This window comes from Chelonoidis abingdonii, chromosome 2, assembly GCF_003597395.2.
Source record: "Chelonoidis abingdonii isolate Lonesome George chromosome 2, CheloAbing_2.0, whole genome shotgun sequence".
Classification (NCBI taxonomy): Eukaryota; Metazoa; Chordata; order Testudines; family Testudinidae; genus Chelonoidis; species Chelonoidis abingdonii.
In genome coordinates this window covers 174,099,903-174,115,117 of record NC_133770.1, presented here as the reverse complement: position 1 = coordinate 174,115,117, position 15,215 = coordinate 174,099,903, and the positions used below count along the sequence as shown (strand labels likewise).

At 45.1% G+C, this 15,215-nt stretch overlaps 1 protein-coding gene across 4 annotated transcripts in view; it reads right to left on the bottom strand.

The window, feature by feature from the left end:
- The window catches only part of ZCCHC2 (zinc finger CCHC-type containing 2), a 347,582-nt gene extending 332,715 nt beyond the window's left edge, over positions 1-14,867 (bottom strand). For 2 of the 4 annotated variants that reach the window (XR_012655308.1, XM_075062812.1), the window contains exons 1-2: positions 13,866-14,866; positions 543-651 (exon numbers count right to left, since the gene is read on the bottom strand). Coding sequence is in view for 3 of the 4 variants with exons in the window: in XM_075062812.1 (XP_074918913.1) it covers positions 543-651; positions 13,866-14,693 (937 nt within the window). In the remaining variant the exon portion in view is untranslated. Of the gene's footprint in view, positions 1-542; positions 652-9,175; positions 9,712-13,865 lie in introns of those variants that run through there. The other 2 variants (XM_075062813.1, XM_075062814.1) reach the window with 2 other exon arrangements.
- Positions 14,868-15,215: the final 348 nt, after the last annotated feature.

Here is a 15,215-nt window from a genome sequence, read left to right as displayed (position 1 = left end):
GGGGGGGGGGGGGGGGGGGGGGGGGTGAGGCTCCGTGAACAGCACTTTAACTGTAAAAGAGCAGCATGTGGCTCATGAACCACAGTTTGGCCACCCCTGTATTAAATGATCATGATGGTCCCTTCTGACCTTAAAGTCTATGAGTCTTAGGTAAAAAGAGTGAACCAAGCAAGTAACAATTCACTACTTCACAATATCGACATCTTAATTGACAAAATGTTTTGCATCACTATAGCAACCAATACAGTGGATAAATTCAGTTCATGTTAAGTTTATTTTCCTCCTCCCAACACACCATCTCTGCTTCAGGGGGAAGCTTATTTCTTGACCCACCAGCAATTAATCTCTATCCACTCTGATATTTGCAGTAGGAAACTAACTAGAATTATACAATCCTGTCATTCTGCTCATACCAGACTGGAGAGTGCTGTGTAGCTGATCCAGAAGCAGCTGCCCTTAGGGAGCAGTCAATTCCTCAGCTGAGTGAGGAGTAAGACATAGAAGAAAACCAAAAACTTCTAAACAGAATTTTATTTACATACCTTCCCGCTGAGGTCTATGAGAGGCCATCGAAAGTCCATCATGAGGTGGTGTGATGTGATCCAAACTGTTCTCATTACTTGGCATGCAGTCATTATGGGAAAAGTCATTCTATATGGGGGAAGAAAAATAGAGGGGAAGTTCCTTTAAACAATGTATATTCTCAAAAAAAAAAACACCCCATCTGAAATCATGCAGGCCAAATTTTGTAAGTCTGAGAGGTTGCTGTCAACAGAAAAATGCAACCAAGTAAGCATGCAATTTATTTTTTCTTACAGGTGCACAGTACATGCTATTGACAAAGACAGACTTTAAGAAGTGACTAGAGACAGCGTACCGCAATTTTCCAGGTGCTCAACACAAAACATTTTCAAAAGGACCCCTCCCCCCCACAGCCTCTGAAAGTCAGATTCCTTTAAAATGTCTGAAGTTGGGCACTCAAGATCACTAGTCTCTGAAAAACCTTGGCAAATGTAATAACTACCGTTAAGTGACAGATTAGCATTAACCACAGCAGCAGATTTAAGTAATTTGTTCACTTAATTCTGAACATACTCTCAAATACAAGTGTATAAACACTCCTCACATACTACTTTGTTATGATTTTCCTACTAAAAATATGTATTCAGCTCAGTTGCTCAAGTCATCCTAAAACTAGGAGATAAAACACCTGCATGCCTCAAGTAACACAGTAACTAGGGCAAGTGAACTTAACAAAGACTATCAAATGTCAAGTATGGCATCTGGAAAGACTGTGCAGTAAGTTTGAGACTGGCCATTTCACTGCAGCATAGAAGTCTGAGCATCTGTTGTCATGCACATCACAAGTCTTGTCTTTTCAATTTGTTCTTGGATAAAAGCAGCTTACTGGAATAGAAATACTTCAGAAAAGATCTGGAAGGGTCATTTTCACATGATTTTTTTCTTCAAGTGTTCTTAACTATACTAAGGTTGTTGCGCTCCTGGTGGAAACAACATGTTGACTCCCTATCAGGGTAAGCTTTTTACAAAATCCTGAGATAGCTTTCTTATATTTTGAGATACTGGAAGTGAGGTGCCTGGGAATTCAACTCCAGAATACATTTTAAGGGAACCAAAGATGCACTGTGTTAAAGCCCAACATGCTGAACTGACATTAATATTCAGAGTTGCACTCCAACGGCCATTCACACAGGAAAGTCAGAAGAGTGAGTGATCAGCTGTAAGTAGCTTTGAAATGCTGATTATTCACAAGATATATTTCCCCTACCCTCAAGCCTGGATGCTGCTACTTCTGCTCCTTTATCCCTGCAGATTGAATTCCTGCTAAACAGAATTACTTTCCATCCAGTTCTGATTTTACACATATCCCCCCAATCCACGTTTTCAAATGCATAGGATACTGATCACACTCAAAGTCTGTTTTGGCTTTCTTTGCAGTTGTCAAAATAAAGACCTCCTAAGGCATGTTACCACCACTTCAGATAAGCAGAGAGCAAAGAGTGAAGATCAAATATGTACTACAGGCCAGGGAAAACAGGTGTGCATAATCATATGAAAAGTTTCCTTCAGCCTTTACCTTCGGTCAGAGGCAGACAATTAAGTCTCACACTACAAATTTCACAGTTTTATATGCACTATGTATACAAAGAGCAAGATGCGCACCCTGCCATGGTCTCTTTATGCAGGCAGAAAGGACCACAGTGGTATAAAGGAATATTAAAAATGCTAGATTCATCCAGAAGAGGATTTGCTCAAAACACAAAGTGGTCTTGCAAGGACCCATTCATGCATATTGCAACAGGAGGCATGCATTTCAGGGGTGGGGCAAAAGCAAGGGTCCATGCAGTGCCATAGCCCACAGGGACAAGCTGAGTAGTTCAGACAGCTCCCCGCGCAGCTGTCAGTAATGTCAAGGGCTGCTAAGCAGTCCAGAATCAGAAAAGCACAAAGGTGAGTTAAAGCTACCATAGGCCTCCCTCCTCCTGTCTTGCACAGAATTTAAGAGGCACAGAAACTCAAAGCGTTTATTTAAACCAATGTACTATTGTTACATTTGGACTGTTTTTGGTGGGCTTCATTAGGCTTTGAGGAACATCTCAGTTTTCAAACTTATGACTTCCCTGTTAATAGGAAAAAATTGAGTCTTCTGAACATTAAAATGCTTTGCACAGATACTTAATCATTCAACTGAAATCCACAGCCCATTCCTCTGATAAACACTCATCATTTCAGCCTGCTGAGGTTTAAAATAAATTCTGATCACACTGAGCATTTGAACCAATTGGCATTTTAATAGCTTTATTATTTGCAATTTTTCTACAATTAGAAATAAAAATATTTTGGATAGATACAAGTATTTTGAGACAGACCCCTCAGACACTAAACATTTTGATCAATTTCACAGCTAGAGGGTTTTTAAATTAGTCAATTTCACATTGTCTGCCGATTACATCTGAAATTTCACAGTGTTGTACCCCTGGGGGTCCCAACCCAAAAAGTACCTGGAAGTGGGTCTGATCTCCTCCCACCCACCCACTCCCCAGCTGCCATGTCCTATCCCTCCCCATCCCAGCAGGAACTCACAGCTAAGAGCAGGGGAATATCCAACCCATCTCCACAAATCTCCTCCAGCTGTAGGAATCTCCAGGGCTGGAACTTCATGCAGCAATGGGGAAGCAGGCACTCCAAGGTGGGTCTGATCTCCCCCTGAGAGCGGCTGTACAGAGGAAGGACAAATCCTCTCCCTCCCCAGCCCAACTAGGACTTGCAGGTAGGAGCCATCTCACTGGGGTGCTCCCAGCAACCAGGGGGAGATCAGATTTCACAGGGAAGGGCTTATTTCACAGTCCTTCACAGCTGTGAAATTGGTAGGGCAAGAACTATGGATGCAGTTGAACAAGCTATTTGAACTGACTATTTTTAGCATGTGTTTTGGCAGACGTGAAAGTGCCTTACTGTGATCCAACCAAAGGCCTGGACTCGACTTTCAAAAGATCAATGCAGATGCCAGAAAATTACTAACGAGGCCCTGTTTAAGCTCTAGCCAAATGTCTTGCCAGATACGAAAAGTAGATACAAAAGTTAGCTCTACCATATGCAGCAGAATGACTCTATATTAACATTTTGGAAGAGCTGTCCAACATGTTGTTTCCTATAATAAAATAGTCTCCCATTACTTTACAACCATGAGCTTTAGTAAAAAGCTATAGCACCATTCGTTTTAGAAAGCTGTACTTTCTGCATTTATCAGCATTTTCTAAAATTGACCTAAACAAACAGGAACAGGAACTGGCTTTCTGCTTACATGTCAGACCCAAAATATTCACATATTAAAATTTGTGACAATATACTACAACAAACTCCCTTAAAACAGTCTAACCTGAGGCATACTTAAAACCTAAGTCTGATAGCTGTATTTTAAGAAAAAGAGAGCAAACTATTTGAAGAATTAGCTTGTATTGTTTTGATTTTTAATACTTTAACATCTCTTGAATAGAAGAGAGATGTGGAGCTGAAAGCTTGTTAAAAAAATTCTCAATTCACTGCAGCATAAGAAAGAGGATGGGAGTTAAAGATTGGGGAAAGGTAACGCAGAAGATAGGGAACTCATAGGTGGTCACCATCACAGCTCTTAGCACATCCTTTACAAGCTCCAGTCTCTGCTGATAGCATAAAAAGGACTTAAGACCCTATATACAACTAGGGGAATACTACAGGTAAACCAGACCCTAAAGGGAGAGGAGATACTCATGTCCTCATTGAAAACACCTGGTCTCTATCTGAGCCAGTACAAAAGAAACTGAGGCCATGTCTACACTTATCAGAGATCAATGCTGCTGTGATCGATGCAGTGGGGGTCAATTTAGCAGTTATAGTGAAGACCTGCTAAATCCACTGCAGAGTGTACTCTCTGGTCAATTCCAGTACTCCACTAGAACAAGATTGAAGTCAGTCAATGGGAGAGCATTTCTCTTCGACACAGTGTGATGTAGACACTGCAGTAAGTTGACCTAGGCTATGTTGACTCCAGCTACATTATTCACATGGCTGGAATAGCCTGACTTAGGTCTACTTACTGCAGTAGTGTAGACAAAGCCTTAGTGTATCTGACAACGGTTTAATTATGGTAACTCCATAGTTGCAAGGGTCTGAGATATGGCCAGTCTACCACTGCTATATGTAACCTTTCCTGCTGTCCATCAGTGGAGTCTCATACTGTCTACAAGCCCATTTTTAAACACAAGTACTCCTATTAGCTTACTAGCGTTTTGGAAGTAATACAAGTTTTGCAGAGAGGAAAGGCTACATTGTTCTCATTAGTCTGTCTACGCTAGTCACTTACCCAACCTCTCTGTATTCCATTTTCATTTCTTATCCCTTGTTGAAACAGAGCAACTCAAGCCAGACTACTCAGCTTCTTTACTGTCTACTTGGTGTTTTTTTTTTTATCACCATATACTCCACACTACTCTAGGTAAAGCGATTTACTAAGATGCACAGTCTGTTTCCCAACAGGTACCACATTCAGTTTAGTACTGACCTATCCCGCTCCCCGAGAGACCATTAGCTCCTTCATAGAGCCTGAAGACTATTTATCCAGAACCAGTGCTCTTTTTGAGAAGCACATGGGTCAGGGTCACCATGAAAGAGCCATGGTGTTTTTCACTCCAATATTTAACAAACTATATTAGGCAAATAAATACTAGTTTGCCTGAAATGTAAAGTCAATAGACTACACAAAACATTTAAAAAAATAAGAGTGTCAGCAGCACACTGGCCTTTCTAATTTTTCAATTTAAATCAGCTTCAGAAGATATACAAGTGATAAGTACCTAAGTAGGTGTGTCTGGCAGTATACATCAACTGTATGTGCGGCATGGTGGCAACTGGGTTTTTTATTTTTTACTCTCAAAACAAAAACTCCTTTAAATTCCAAGACAATTAAGAACCAGTATCTTTCTGTCTTATAAATCACTGAAGATTAGCCACAGAAACAATGTTGTGTGCCGTAACTTGTTAAGCAAAATAATCTGTAAATAGAAACCACTCATTTATTTGTTTATAAGTTGCCTTACAGGAATTTTCTGGAAGTGGTTCCTTAAGACAGCTAACTGTAGCACCTATCAGAGTTCTAGGATATTCAATAAGTTCTATTTAACTAAATCTTACTTCTAGTACTGTCATTAATCAATCCTGATTAAATATTCAGGAATCTAGACTGAGCCTTGCTTACAATATATGCTAGTTAGAATTATTTCTATCAGGTCAAGGTGCTGAAATGGTTGTTTTAGGTCCTGAAAAAACATTGTCTGAAGAGGAATAGCTCAATATTTGCTAAAATTAAATTAAATTTTAATGGCCAATTCACAGCCAAGGTTAGTTGAAAGTTCCATTAAATAAATCCTATGTTTTGTTACTCAGTTTGATGTATGATAGTGATAGCAACAGGTGTTTTTGTAGACTGGTATGTAAAGTATGGAGTTTGTGGTCTATATTGTAAAAACAGATGAATGTAAGATTTTATTGGATAGATTATGGACATTAATACATAGAGTTGCAATTTCACACAACACTAACTGAATTTTTGACAAGCTATTTTTTGCAATTAAAACATTGAAATAATCCATTATTTGCAGCTTCTTAAATGAATGCGTATCAGGTCATTCTTGGTAGTTGAAGAAAACATTTATTTTTGACTATGAATTACAGCACCTTGAAAACCCAACCAACCTGTTGTATTAAATGCTGTATACATAAAATACAGTCCTTGCCCCAAAGAGCTTACAGTCTGAACAGGCAAAAAAAAGGAAGTATTATTTCCCTTTTGCAGGTAAGGAACCATGGCAGAGATTAAATGACTTGCCCCATGTCACAGAACCTGTTGCAGAGCCTGGCCTGAACTCAGATTTCTCAAGTCCTGCTCCATGCTTCAACCATAAATCAAGCCTGTGTGTTTATTTATCCTCAAGTTTGTTCAAAAGCCTGTGAATCCAGAGAGAAGCAGTTTCAACTGCTCCAACTGAGTATCCAAAGCAACACATCAGGAAAGAGGAGAATAATTAAAGGAATAGCTGCCCTGTACCTCTGTGCTTATGGAGACACACCGTACCTACCTCTTCATGGAACTATAGCTCGAGGTTGTCAATAGACAGACCAGAGGACAAATCCTGACCACCAGATGTTTTTGAAAAGGACCTCAAAATCTTTGTATTTACTTATCCCCCCGCCACTTTTTTTCCTCTAGAGTCTGGATGTTGACTGTACCTTGACCAAGAAATTTGGAGCTTTACAAAAAAAATAATTGTATCCTTGCTACAGTTACAGGTATGAACTGCAAAGAATCAAAATCTGAGCAAATTCAGGTTGACTGAATTTTCCAGACTTTCAAGTCCACAGACTAGGCCTGTGGAATTCAAATACCATAAGGCTGACAATATTAAGCCTGAATCCTCAGACAGCAAATGCACTGCAAGGAATTCCAAAAATAACCGCCATGCTTACTAGCTTTATAAGAGGCTGCTCTCAACAAGAACAAGTTTTCAGACAAAGTTTTTAAAATACAGTATGCCAGCAAAATGAAAACCTCAACTTTGTAAGGTCTCACTTGGAAGGAGACCAAAATGCAAGAGTGTTAAACAGGTTTGCTGAGGCATTAGCAGGAAAAGGAATCGAAATTGAGCTTAATACAAGCTGATTATAACTTTAACTATGAAATTACTACTGTACCCATCTTGTATGTTTATGCCTGCAGTGTTACAGGTTGGCCCACATTACGTGCATTTATATTTAGTGAACTACTCCGCCTTTAATGAAACTTACATATATATTCTTTTGTCAATGGTCTGCTGTAGGTTTAATTTTTTCTTTAAAAAACTTTAAGTGACAATGTTAAACGAATCAAATTTTCCCCATAAGATTTAATGTAAATGCAGGGGATTAGGTTCCAAGGAACTTTTCTGGGGGCAGACAAAAGGCATTATATACTGTATAGTACTATCGTGTGGCTGGGAAGTGCCCAGGCTTACCCAGGAAGCACCTTTGCAGCAGCAGTATCAGCTTCACTGGAGAAGAACAGGCTTGGACTTTGCCAGGAATGCTCCAGGTCCATGTCTTCTTGTTCCCCTGGGCCGACCTCTTCCCACCCCCACTCCACCTCCTCTTGAGAGCATGCCACATCCCTCCCCCCAAAGCCCCACCAGCTGCTTGGTGGGGCTTAGGACTGTCTGGGAGGGACGGAGCAGAGACACAGCACTTCAATGCTCCTGCCCCTCCCTCCCAGAAAGTCCGAAGCGCAAAGTGCTGGGAAGGAGGAGGAGGAGCGGAGGAGCCCCATGTCTCCACTCCTCCCCCCACCCACCTCAGAAAATCCTAAGCACCGCTGAACAGCTGTTTGGCAGTGGGGGAAGCGCTGGGAGGGAGAGGGAGGAGGCGGAGAATCGGAACTTGTGCAATGCTCCCTTGTAAAGTTGCTGCTCTTCCACAGAATCTTACAAGCAGGCAGCCAAACAAGGTTATAAGGGAGCACTGCACAGCTTTAAACAAGCATGTTCCCTAATTGAGCAGGGACACAACACTGAAACAACATTAAGCGGGACGACGTTAAATGAGGAGTCACTGAAGCACTTTGAGATCACTAACAAAAAGCACTATGAGAAATATTTTTATTAAAAGTGTTTGACTCAACTGCCTTCACTTCTTATACGAATTTATTCAAAACCTGAGAAGTCAAGTGTAAGGAAGAGAAAGTTGATGAGCTAGTCTCATCTCAAGCTATAAATGGAAGTCAAGAAATGTGATGACTGATCTATCCATCTTGTTCTAGAAAACTGGTTGATACAGTACATATACATGATAAGTTCTCACTATCATTTTTCCTATTGTTTGCCAGTAAAACTGATATTACAAGATTAACATACAGGAGATTTAAATAATTTTACTTTTGGCTTCTAATAAGACAGGCTTACAGGGATAATAATGAATATATTTTCTAAATATACCAATTTTTTAAAACTCCATTCAGCTACTCAGCTCAGTTTTACCTATGGCAGCGAGTTCTATGGGCTAATTTTGCAGTGTAAAGTTATCCCTTACTTTTTACATTTGTCAACGAAGAAAGAGGTATAAGAAGGTACAAGAACCTACATAGAGAAGAACAGAATGAGCAACAAAGTACTTCTCAAGCCAATATCCTCAGTAATACAGATGTTTGACAAGGATATATACTTTGTATATTTTGACATGTGATACTGACAATGTGCGTGCTAACAGTAAAGCTTTAACTGTTTGAATGTCAATGTCTACAGTCATTACATAATTGTCTGACCACCCATAATTTCCTGCAATTGTGAAAATATAAAAAATGCTTTCAAATGCATTCTCTCAAAACTATACAAAAATAAAAATTAAATTCTGCCAACCCCCAATACAAAGTTTCATTTCAAAACCTGTTATCTATTAGGAAAACAAAATGTGATTACTTTTTGGACATTGAATGATTGCTATTTTAGTCCTTGGGGGCTGTCCGTATTCCTATGCTTAGATATCGTTGGTGATTTAGATACCAGTGAGCATGAGTCAGGTTAGGAGAGGCTGTCCTGCAGCCTGCTACATTTACAGAGCTCTGCACACACGGAGATCGAGGGAGACAACTTACAGCGAGTGGGACAGGCGCTTGGGAGACAAAGGGAACAGACACGGTTGCACTTGCTGTACGCCCCATAGCTGGAGACTCCCCGCCTCCGCGCGGGATCTGAGCTTTAGACGCAGTCCCTGCTGCACAGCTGCTCCCCTCCACGCCACTGGGGCACGATGGTGACACGCGGGACTCAGGGGAGACCCGGCGACAACGGAGCGCAGAGCTGGGGGCTCTGCCCGCCCCCCGCCCCACCCGCTCGTCTATGACCCAGTCCCCGGAGAGGGCGGTGCAGGTTCTCGGCTTTAAGCCCGCGAACTCCCCTTAGATCTTGTCCCCGCCTCGTGACTCACGGTCGCTCTCCTCACCCGGAAAAACCGACCTGCAGGCGCCGACACTGCGCCCTCCCACTGGTTGGCCCCGTACCCCAATCCCAACGGCCAACTCGCTCTGACGCAACGTTCCCACTGCTCCCTCCCACATCTCCGCAGGGCGCAAACGGCAAGCGCGCGAAAGGCCGGGCCCCATCAGAATTAAGCAGACCCCTCTCGCTCGTTACGTAATGAATGGGGACTCCGCCCCCAGGGCAGGCCCAAAGTCACATGACAGGGAGTTTCGGATCTGGGGCCGCCATTTTGAATCGGGGCGGGAAGCCGCAATGACCGTTAGTTACCGATTTACTCTGCGTTTGCGTCCCCGCCCCTCCCCCGGCGACAGGGCAGCGCTAGCCTCCTCCACAGAGACACGGGGCGGGAGGCAAAAGGGTGCCCCCTCCACACACAGGAGAAGGAAACATTTCCCCCATGTCACCTCCTTCCCCACAGGTAGAAGGTCCTTCGCTGCCTCAGAGGCGGCCACCCTCCCCCACAGACATGGCCTCTGTAGGGCAGCCGGGTGGTAAAGATCGGGCTCCTCCCAGCATCCCTCCTCAGACAGCAGGGTCCTGTCCCTTGGCGGGTCCTCCCACTGTATGGCAACTGAAAGGTCTATGCTTTCCCGCTGTGATACTACTAGCCTCCCCCCCCACCCCCGAGATGTCTGACCGGGTAGTCATGGGGGAACTAATTTTAGTTTAATTAGTTTCGGACAGGTCATGGTTGTAGCTTTCCACCCCCCAGGACAAAGGAGCAGAGGTAAAACACCTGCCGCCACTCGGGCTCCCACGTGTAACTGACAAGCTGAATGGCTGCAGCAGTGGAACTAATTGGCAGGAACTTCAGATTGTAGAAACTCCCTGCACAAACTACTGGAAATGCTACCCCTGGAGCTTATAAAATCAAGCACGCACATGTTCCCTTACGTTTTCACTAATTAGCACCTCACCTACTAGAAGAGGTGCAGAGACAAACTTATGACTCCCCTGTGAGATACAAAGGGTATTTACTCCCATTTGTAAATTGGGACCTACAGGTCAAGTTACTTGCTCAAGGCCACACAGCAAATCAATGGCAGACCTGTGTCTCCAATCACACTGCTCCTGGTTTAAATGCAAGCTATTTGATTGGGAACTGACAGGATTTTTAGGTAAGGTCCATCCACCCACTTTTCCCAAACAGCCAATCCCAGGAAGTGCTCTGTAGTATTTATGATAAAAATTGTTGGGGAACAGTGATGCAGAACTTCAGTGCCATGTAGGCTAAAAAATATGACCTGTAGGATGAGTCAAGCTGATTTGGCTATCACTGCATTCTAGGTAGCATGGTTTATATGAATAGATTATGCAAACAAAGTGGGGGCTTTTTAACTATAGCTTTTAAGCAAAACAGTTATACAGAATAGCCTCCGTGGATACATTCCACAAAGGGACTTGAACATTACAATGCTGAGCATCACAGCATCTAAGGCCCCAAGAGAATCATGGGAACATAATGATCCACAAAGCCAAGTTAGGTGCCCAGGTCCCTACACAATGAATTCTCTGACCCAACAAATGATCTAATATGGATAAATACGCCACTACCTTGATATAACGTCACTCAATATAACATGAATTTGGATATAAGGCAGCAAAGCAGTGCTATGAGGGGGCAGGGCTGCGCACTCCAGTGGAACAAAGCAAGTTCAGTATGACACTGTTTCACCTATAACATGGTAAGATTTTTTGGCTCCCAAGGACAGCGTTATATTGAGGTAAAGGTGTACCTGAATATTAAACAGAGCACACAAGTCAAGAGTGACTACATCAGTGGTTAGGGTATCGACCTCAGAAATGGGAGACCCAGGGTCCAGTCCCCATGCTCCAATTGCTCATTCTTTATCCACTGTGGAACAGCTTCAACCCGAGGAAGACTGAGGCACCCTCACAACTATCCGAAAGCTCAGTTACAGCACTCAGAGGGGGGAGATCCTTCTTCAAATACTCTCTACCCCTGCAACAGAGGGGAGAATTCAGTCTGGGTCTCCCACATCTCAGCTGAGTGCTCTAACCATTGAACTAAGAGTTATAAAGGTGAGCATCACCAATATCACCTTCTCCAGTGGCCACATTTTGAATGGGACCCAATCTGCTAGGCAGCCTCAAGCATGCCTGCTAGATCAAGTCCTACAAACCACTCAGGCCAGCAAACACCCCTATCTTTCCCAGGTTTGTGAATCACTCTGGGACATAGTCCGGGAAACAGGCATCTGGACATTCAGGGTGGGGGAACAGAAGACACACAGAGCATGAATGCCCAAAGGCAGAAACATAAGCACCTACGTGGTTTGCCAGGAGTTTTGTAGACGTGGAGCTGATACTGAAACTTGAGCATCCTAGTCTAGTGTTTAGGTGTCTAGGCACTGTTGTGAACTTGGGCCCTTGTGAATAAGAACTTTAACTTAATGCTCTGGTTAAGCCTCTAGTGCCATCTGTGGCACATCATCTAGTCTACATAACTGTTTACTATCTTCTAATTTCAGTTGGGAAAAATATATGCCTACTTACCAGCACTCACACCCAACAGAGTTGCCAGCTAACTTACCATAATCCTCTCCCCCCACAAAGTGAATCCTGGCAGGTCTTTGTTATAGGCAGACTTGATGGAAATGAATTCGTCAAAATGAGACAAAACCTCATCTTCCCTACTTTATTTTATGGCTTAAGTGAATTTATTAAGATTTCAGCATCAGAACATCCACTCTCTGCTGCTGACCTGCCAACTGAATAATTTAAAGCCAGAGTTGAGTGTTTACTTAAGATGTATGAAATCTTAAAAACTGATGCCCATCTGGTCCTTAAATATCCCAAGACACATTGCATAAGAGTTAGTTGGCCTTGGTGTCCTGCTTATTGTCTTTTGTTCAGTATGCCATGGACGAGTTTTTTGCCTGACTGCTGCCTTCTGATCCCAGAGGCGGCTGTATACTGATGGTGTCGTAGGTATTCATGAAACACTAATATTTCATTACTGCTACAGTGAAAAACCTAACATAAGATCATTTCTATACATGGAACATGTTGCAAAGAAATGCTACCCACACCCTTTGTTCCTCTTAAGCCAGGAGCCATCTGGAGACCAAAAAGCTGTAGATCCATAAAAAGATGGCAGTGTCACATAAATAAGGGGAAATTGTAACAAACATTTTTAAAAATATTTGAGATCACAGAGCATAAATTAAGGCTACCTAGTGAAATTCTGAGTTTCACAACAGCTGATTCTTATGGAAAGATGACTTGTGCCATTAAATGAAAGGCTTTATTACCAGGAATAATCATCAATGCAGCAACAAGTGTCCCATCTAGGAAGCTAAGCTATCCACTTCGAACACATATTCTAGTTTTGGCATTTTCATTTGCTCACATAGTAAAATGACCACTATCCACGCCTAACGTAACATACACAATGTTGATGTCTAGAGGCCAGTCTTTGGCTTGATCTACAAGTTAGGCTGACATAATTATCTCAGTTAGGAGTGTGAAAAAACCACAACCCCAAATGACACAGCCATGCCAACATAACCCATAGGATAGAAGCAGCCAAGTCAAAGCAGAACTATTTCTGTTAATGTAGACAATTTTGTTTGGGAAAATGGTGTTCTTACACTGACAGCAAAACCCTCACCATGGACATAGCTACACCTGCATAGCGTAGCTGTACTCTATGCTGGCACAGTTCCATAGTCTCCAACATAGACATGGTTTTATACCCCTGATCCCTGCAAACTCAAGTGTCTGAGTCTGACACAGAACCCGCTGTTCCACTAAAAAGCCAGATCTCTTGCCAACATTCACGTTCGCATTCGGACATTCAGTTTCTACAACAGTCTGTAGTGATACGTCCAGTATATCTGCAATCTCTTCTAGCAGTATCCTTTTCAAAAGCAGGCCAAAAGCTTAGATATTATTAGCCAAAGCTTAGGTGGATCATAAGTATAATTCATGGTGGTGACTTTAATGCTCCAGGCTGGGTGTATAAAGAGCTCGTTGGACTGCACTAGTGCTGTTTTGCCCCCTACTAGTTAGTATATGCTGCAGTCAGCTCTGAATATAGCTACCGAGAAGAATCCCCTTTCCTCCCAGAACCACCTTCGGGCATTATTAAGTCACAAAGGGAAATTCCTACAGCAGCAACCAGAAGATGGGGTGAGTGAGGGCCTCCCACATAGCAGCATAGGGGTTAGGATGGGAGAAGAAGCAACTTCACCATCTGGGATGATGGCAGAAGGGAGAGAAGAGCCCATGGGAAGGGGGGAACAGGACGCTGCCTGGAAGCTGGGGTGGGAGTTTTGGTACCTGAGCTGCAGGGCCGAAGGCATCCTCCTCCTGGTCCCCAAAAAGGGCCCTCCGCAGTCGCTCTAGGTGCTCCCTCAGGGTGACCCGCTGGTGGAAGGAAAAGGCGGGGTGAAGAGAGGCCATGGTGAACAGCAACAGTAGCTCTTCCTGAGCCCCGAAGCCCAGGCTCTCAACAGGGAGGGCCTGGCCGTTTTCTCCAGGCCCTTCCATGTCCTCCTCGGGCCCATCCTCCTCCCGCACGCGAGCCCCGCAGCTCTTCAGGACGGAGTCCACCTGGGGCAGCAGGCAGTGGAGGCGGGCAGCGGCCTCTCGGTTCTCGGAGCCCAGCAGCGCCAGGTAGACGATGAGCTTGGAGCGCACGGCCGCGTCTCGGAAGTCTCCCAGCTGCCCGGGGTCGCTGAGCCCGTTGGCCTTGGCCTCGGCATCGCGCAGGCAGTGGTAGTCCTTGCGGGCCAGGTCCTCCAGGCAGGAGCCCAGGAAGCGCAGCTCCAGCGGGTTGCACAAGTCCAGCAGCCCCACCATGAACTCCAGCCGCTGCGCCGAGCCCAGCACTAGACCGAACCACTCGTACACCGTCTCCTTGTCCGTGCGGGAGGCCGCCACGCCCGAGGCAGGAGCCGGCGGCGGCCCAGGTCCCGGGCCCAAGCCAGGCAGCTGGCTGGGCCGCTCCCGCCCGCACCCTGCCGACGCCCCCCCTCGGGGAGGCGGCCGGGGCACCTGCTGCAGCTGGAGGTGACAGTCCCGGCTGCCTGGCTCCTTCAGCCCCATCCCCGCCGCCTCCTCCGTCCGGTGGCTCGTCTGTTTCAGCGGCAGCTTCATCTTCAGCATCCTCAGCCCGGAGGGGCCTCGAGCATCCGAGAGGCCCCGGCGGCGGGCGAGGCTCAGCGGCTCGCGCGCCCGGAGGAGCCGCTCATACTGCTGCTGCCCTGGGCGCCGGCGCAGGGGGCGGTTCTGCCGCCGGGGGCTGCGGGGCGGAACGTGTCGGTTCCCCGCGCGCCCCCGCCTCAGTGCGTGCGCGGTGCGAGGCCCGGACGCTGTTCTCTTCGCCACTCGCCGGCGCGGACTGAGCACAATCTGGAGGCTGGAGGGGCGGGGAGAAGAACGGAACGCCCGGTATCCGCCTATCAGCGGGCAGCTTGGTGGCCTGCCGCTTGCGTCAGTCCGCTCCTTTCTACGACCTCCCCCGCCCGGATTCCGCCTGGTCCTAAACAGGCCCCGTGTTTCAGTTGAAAGAGCCCAGGGAAGGGTCTCGCTGCAGCCAGGTGGTGGGGAGGGCGAGTCACGCCGGTGCTCCAGTCCTGTCCCTGCTGCAGGCAGGGGTGTGTTACAGAACAGAGCATGAAACCCCAG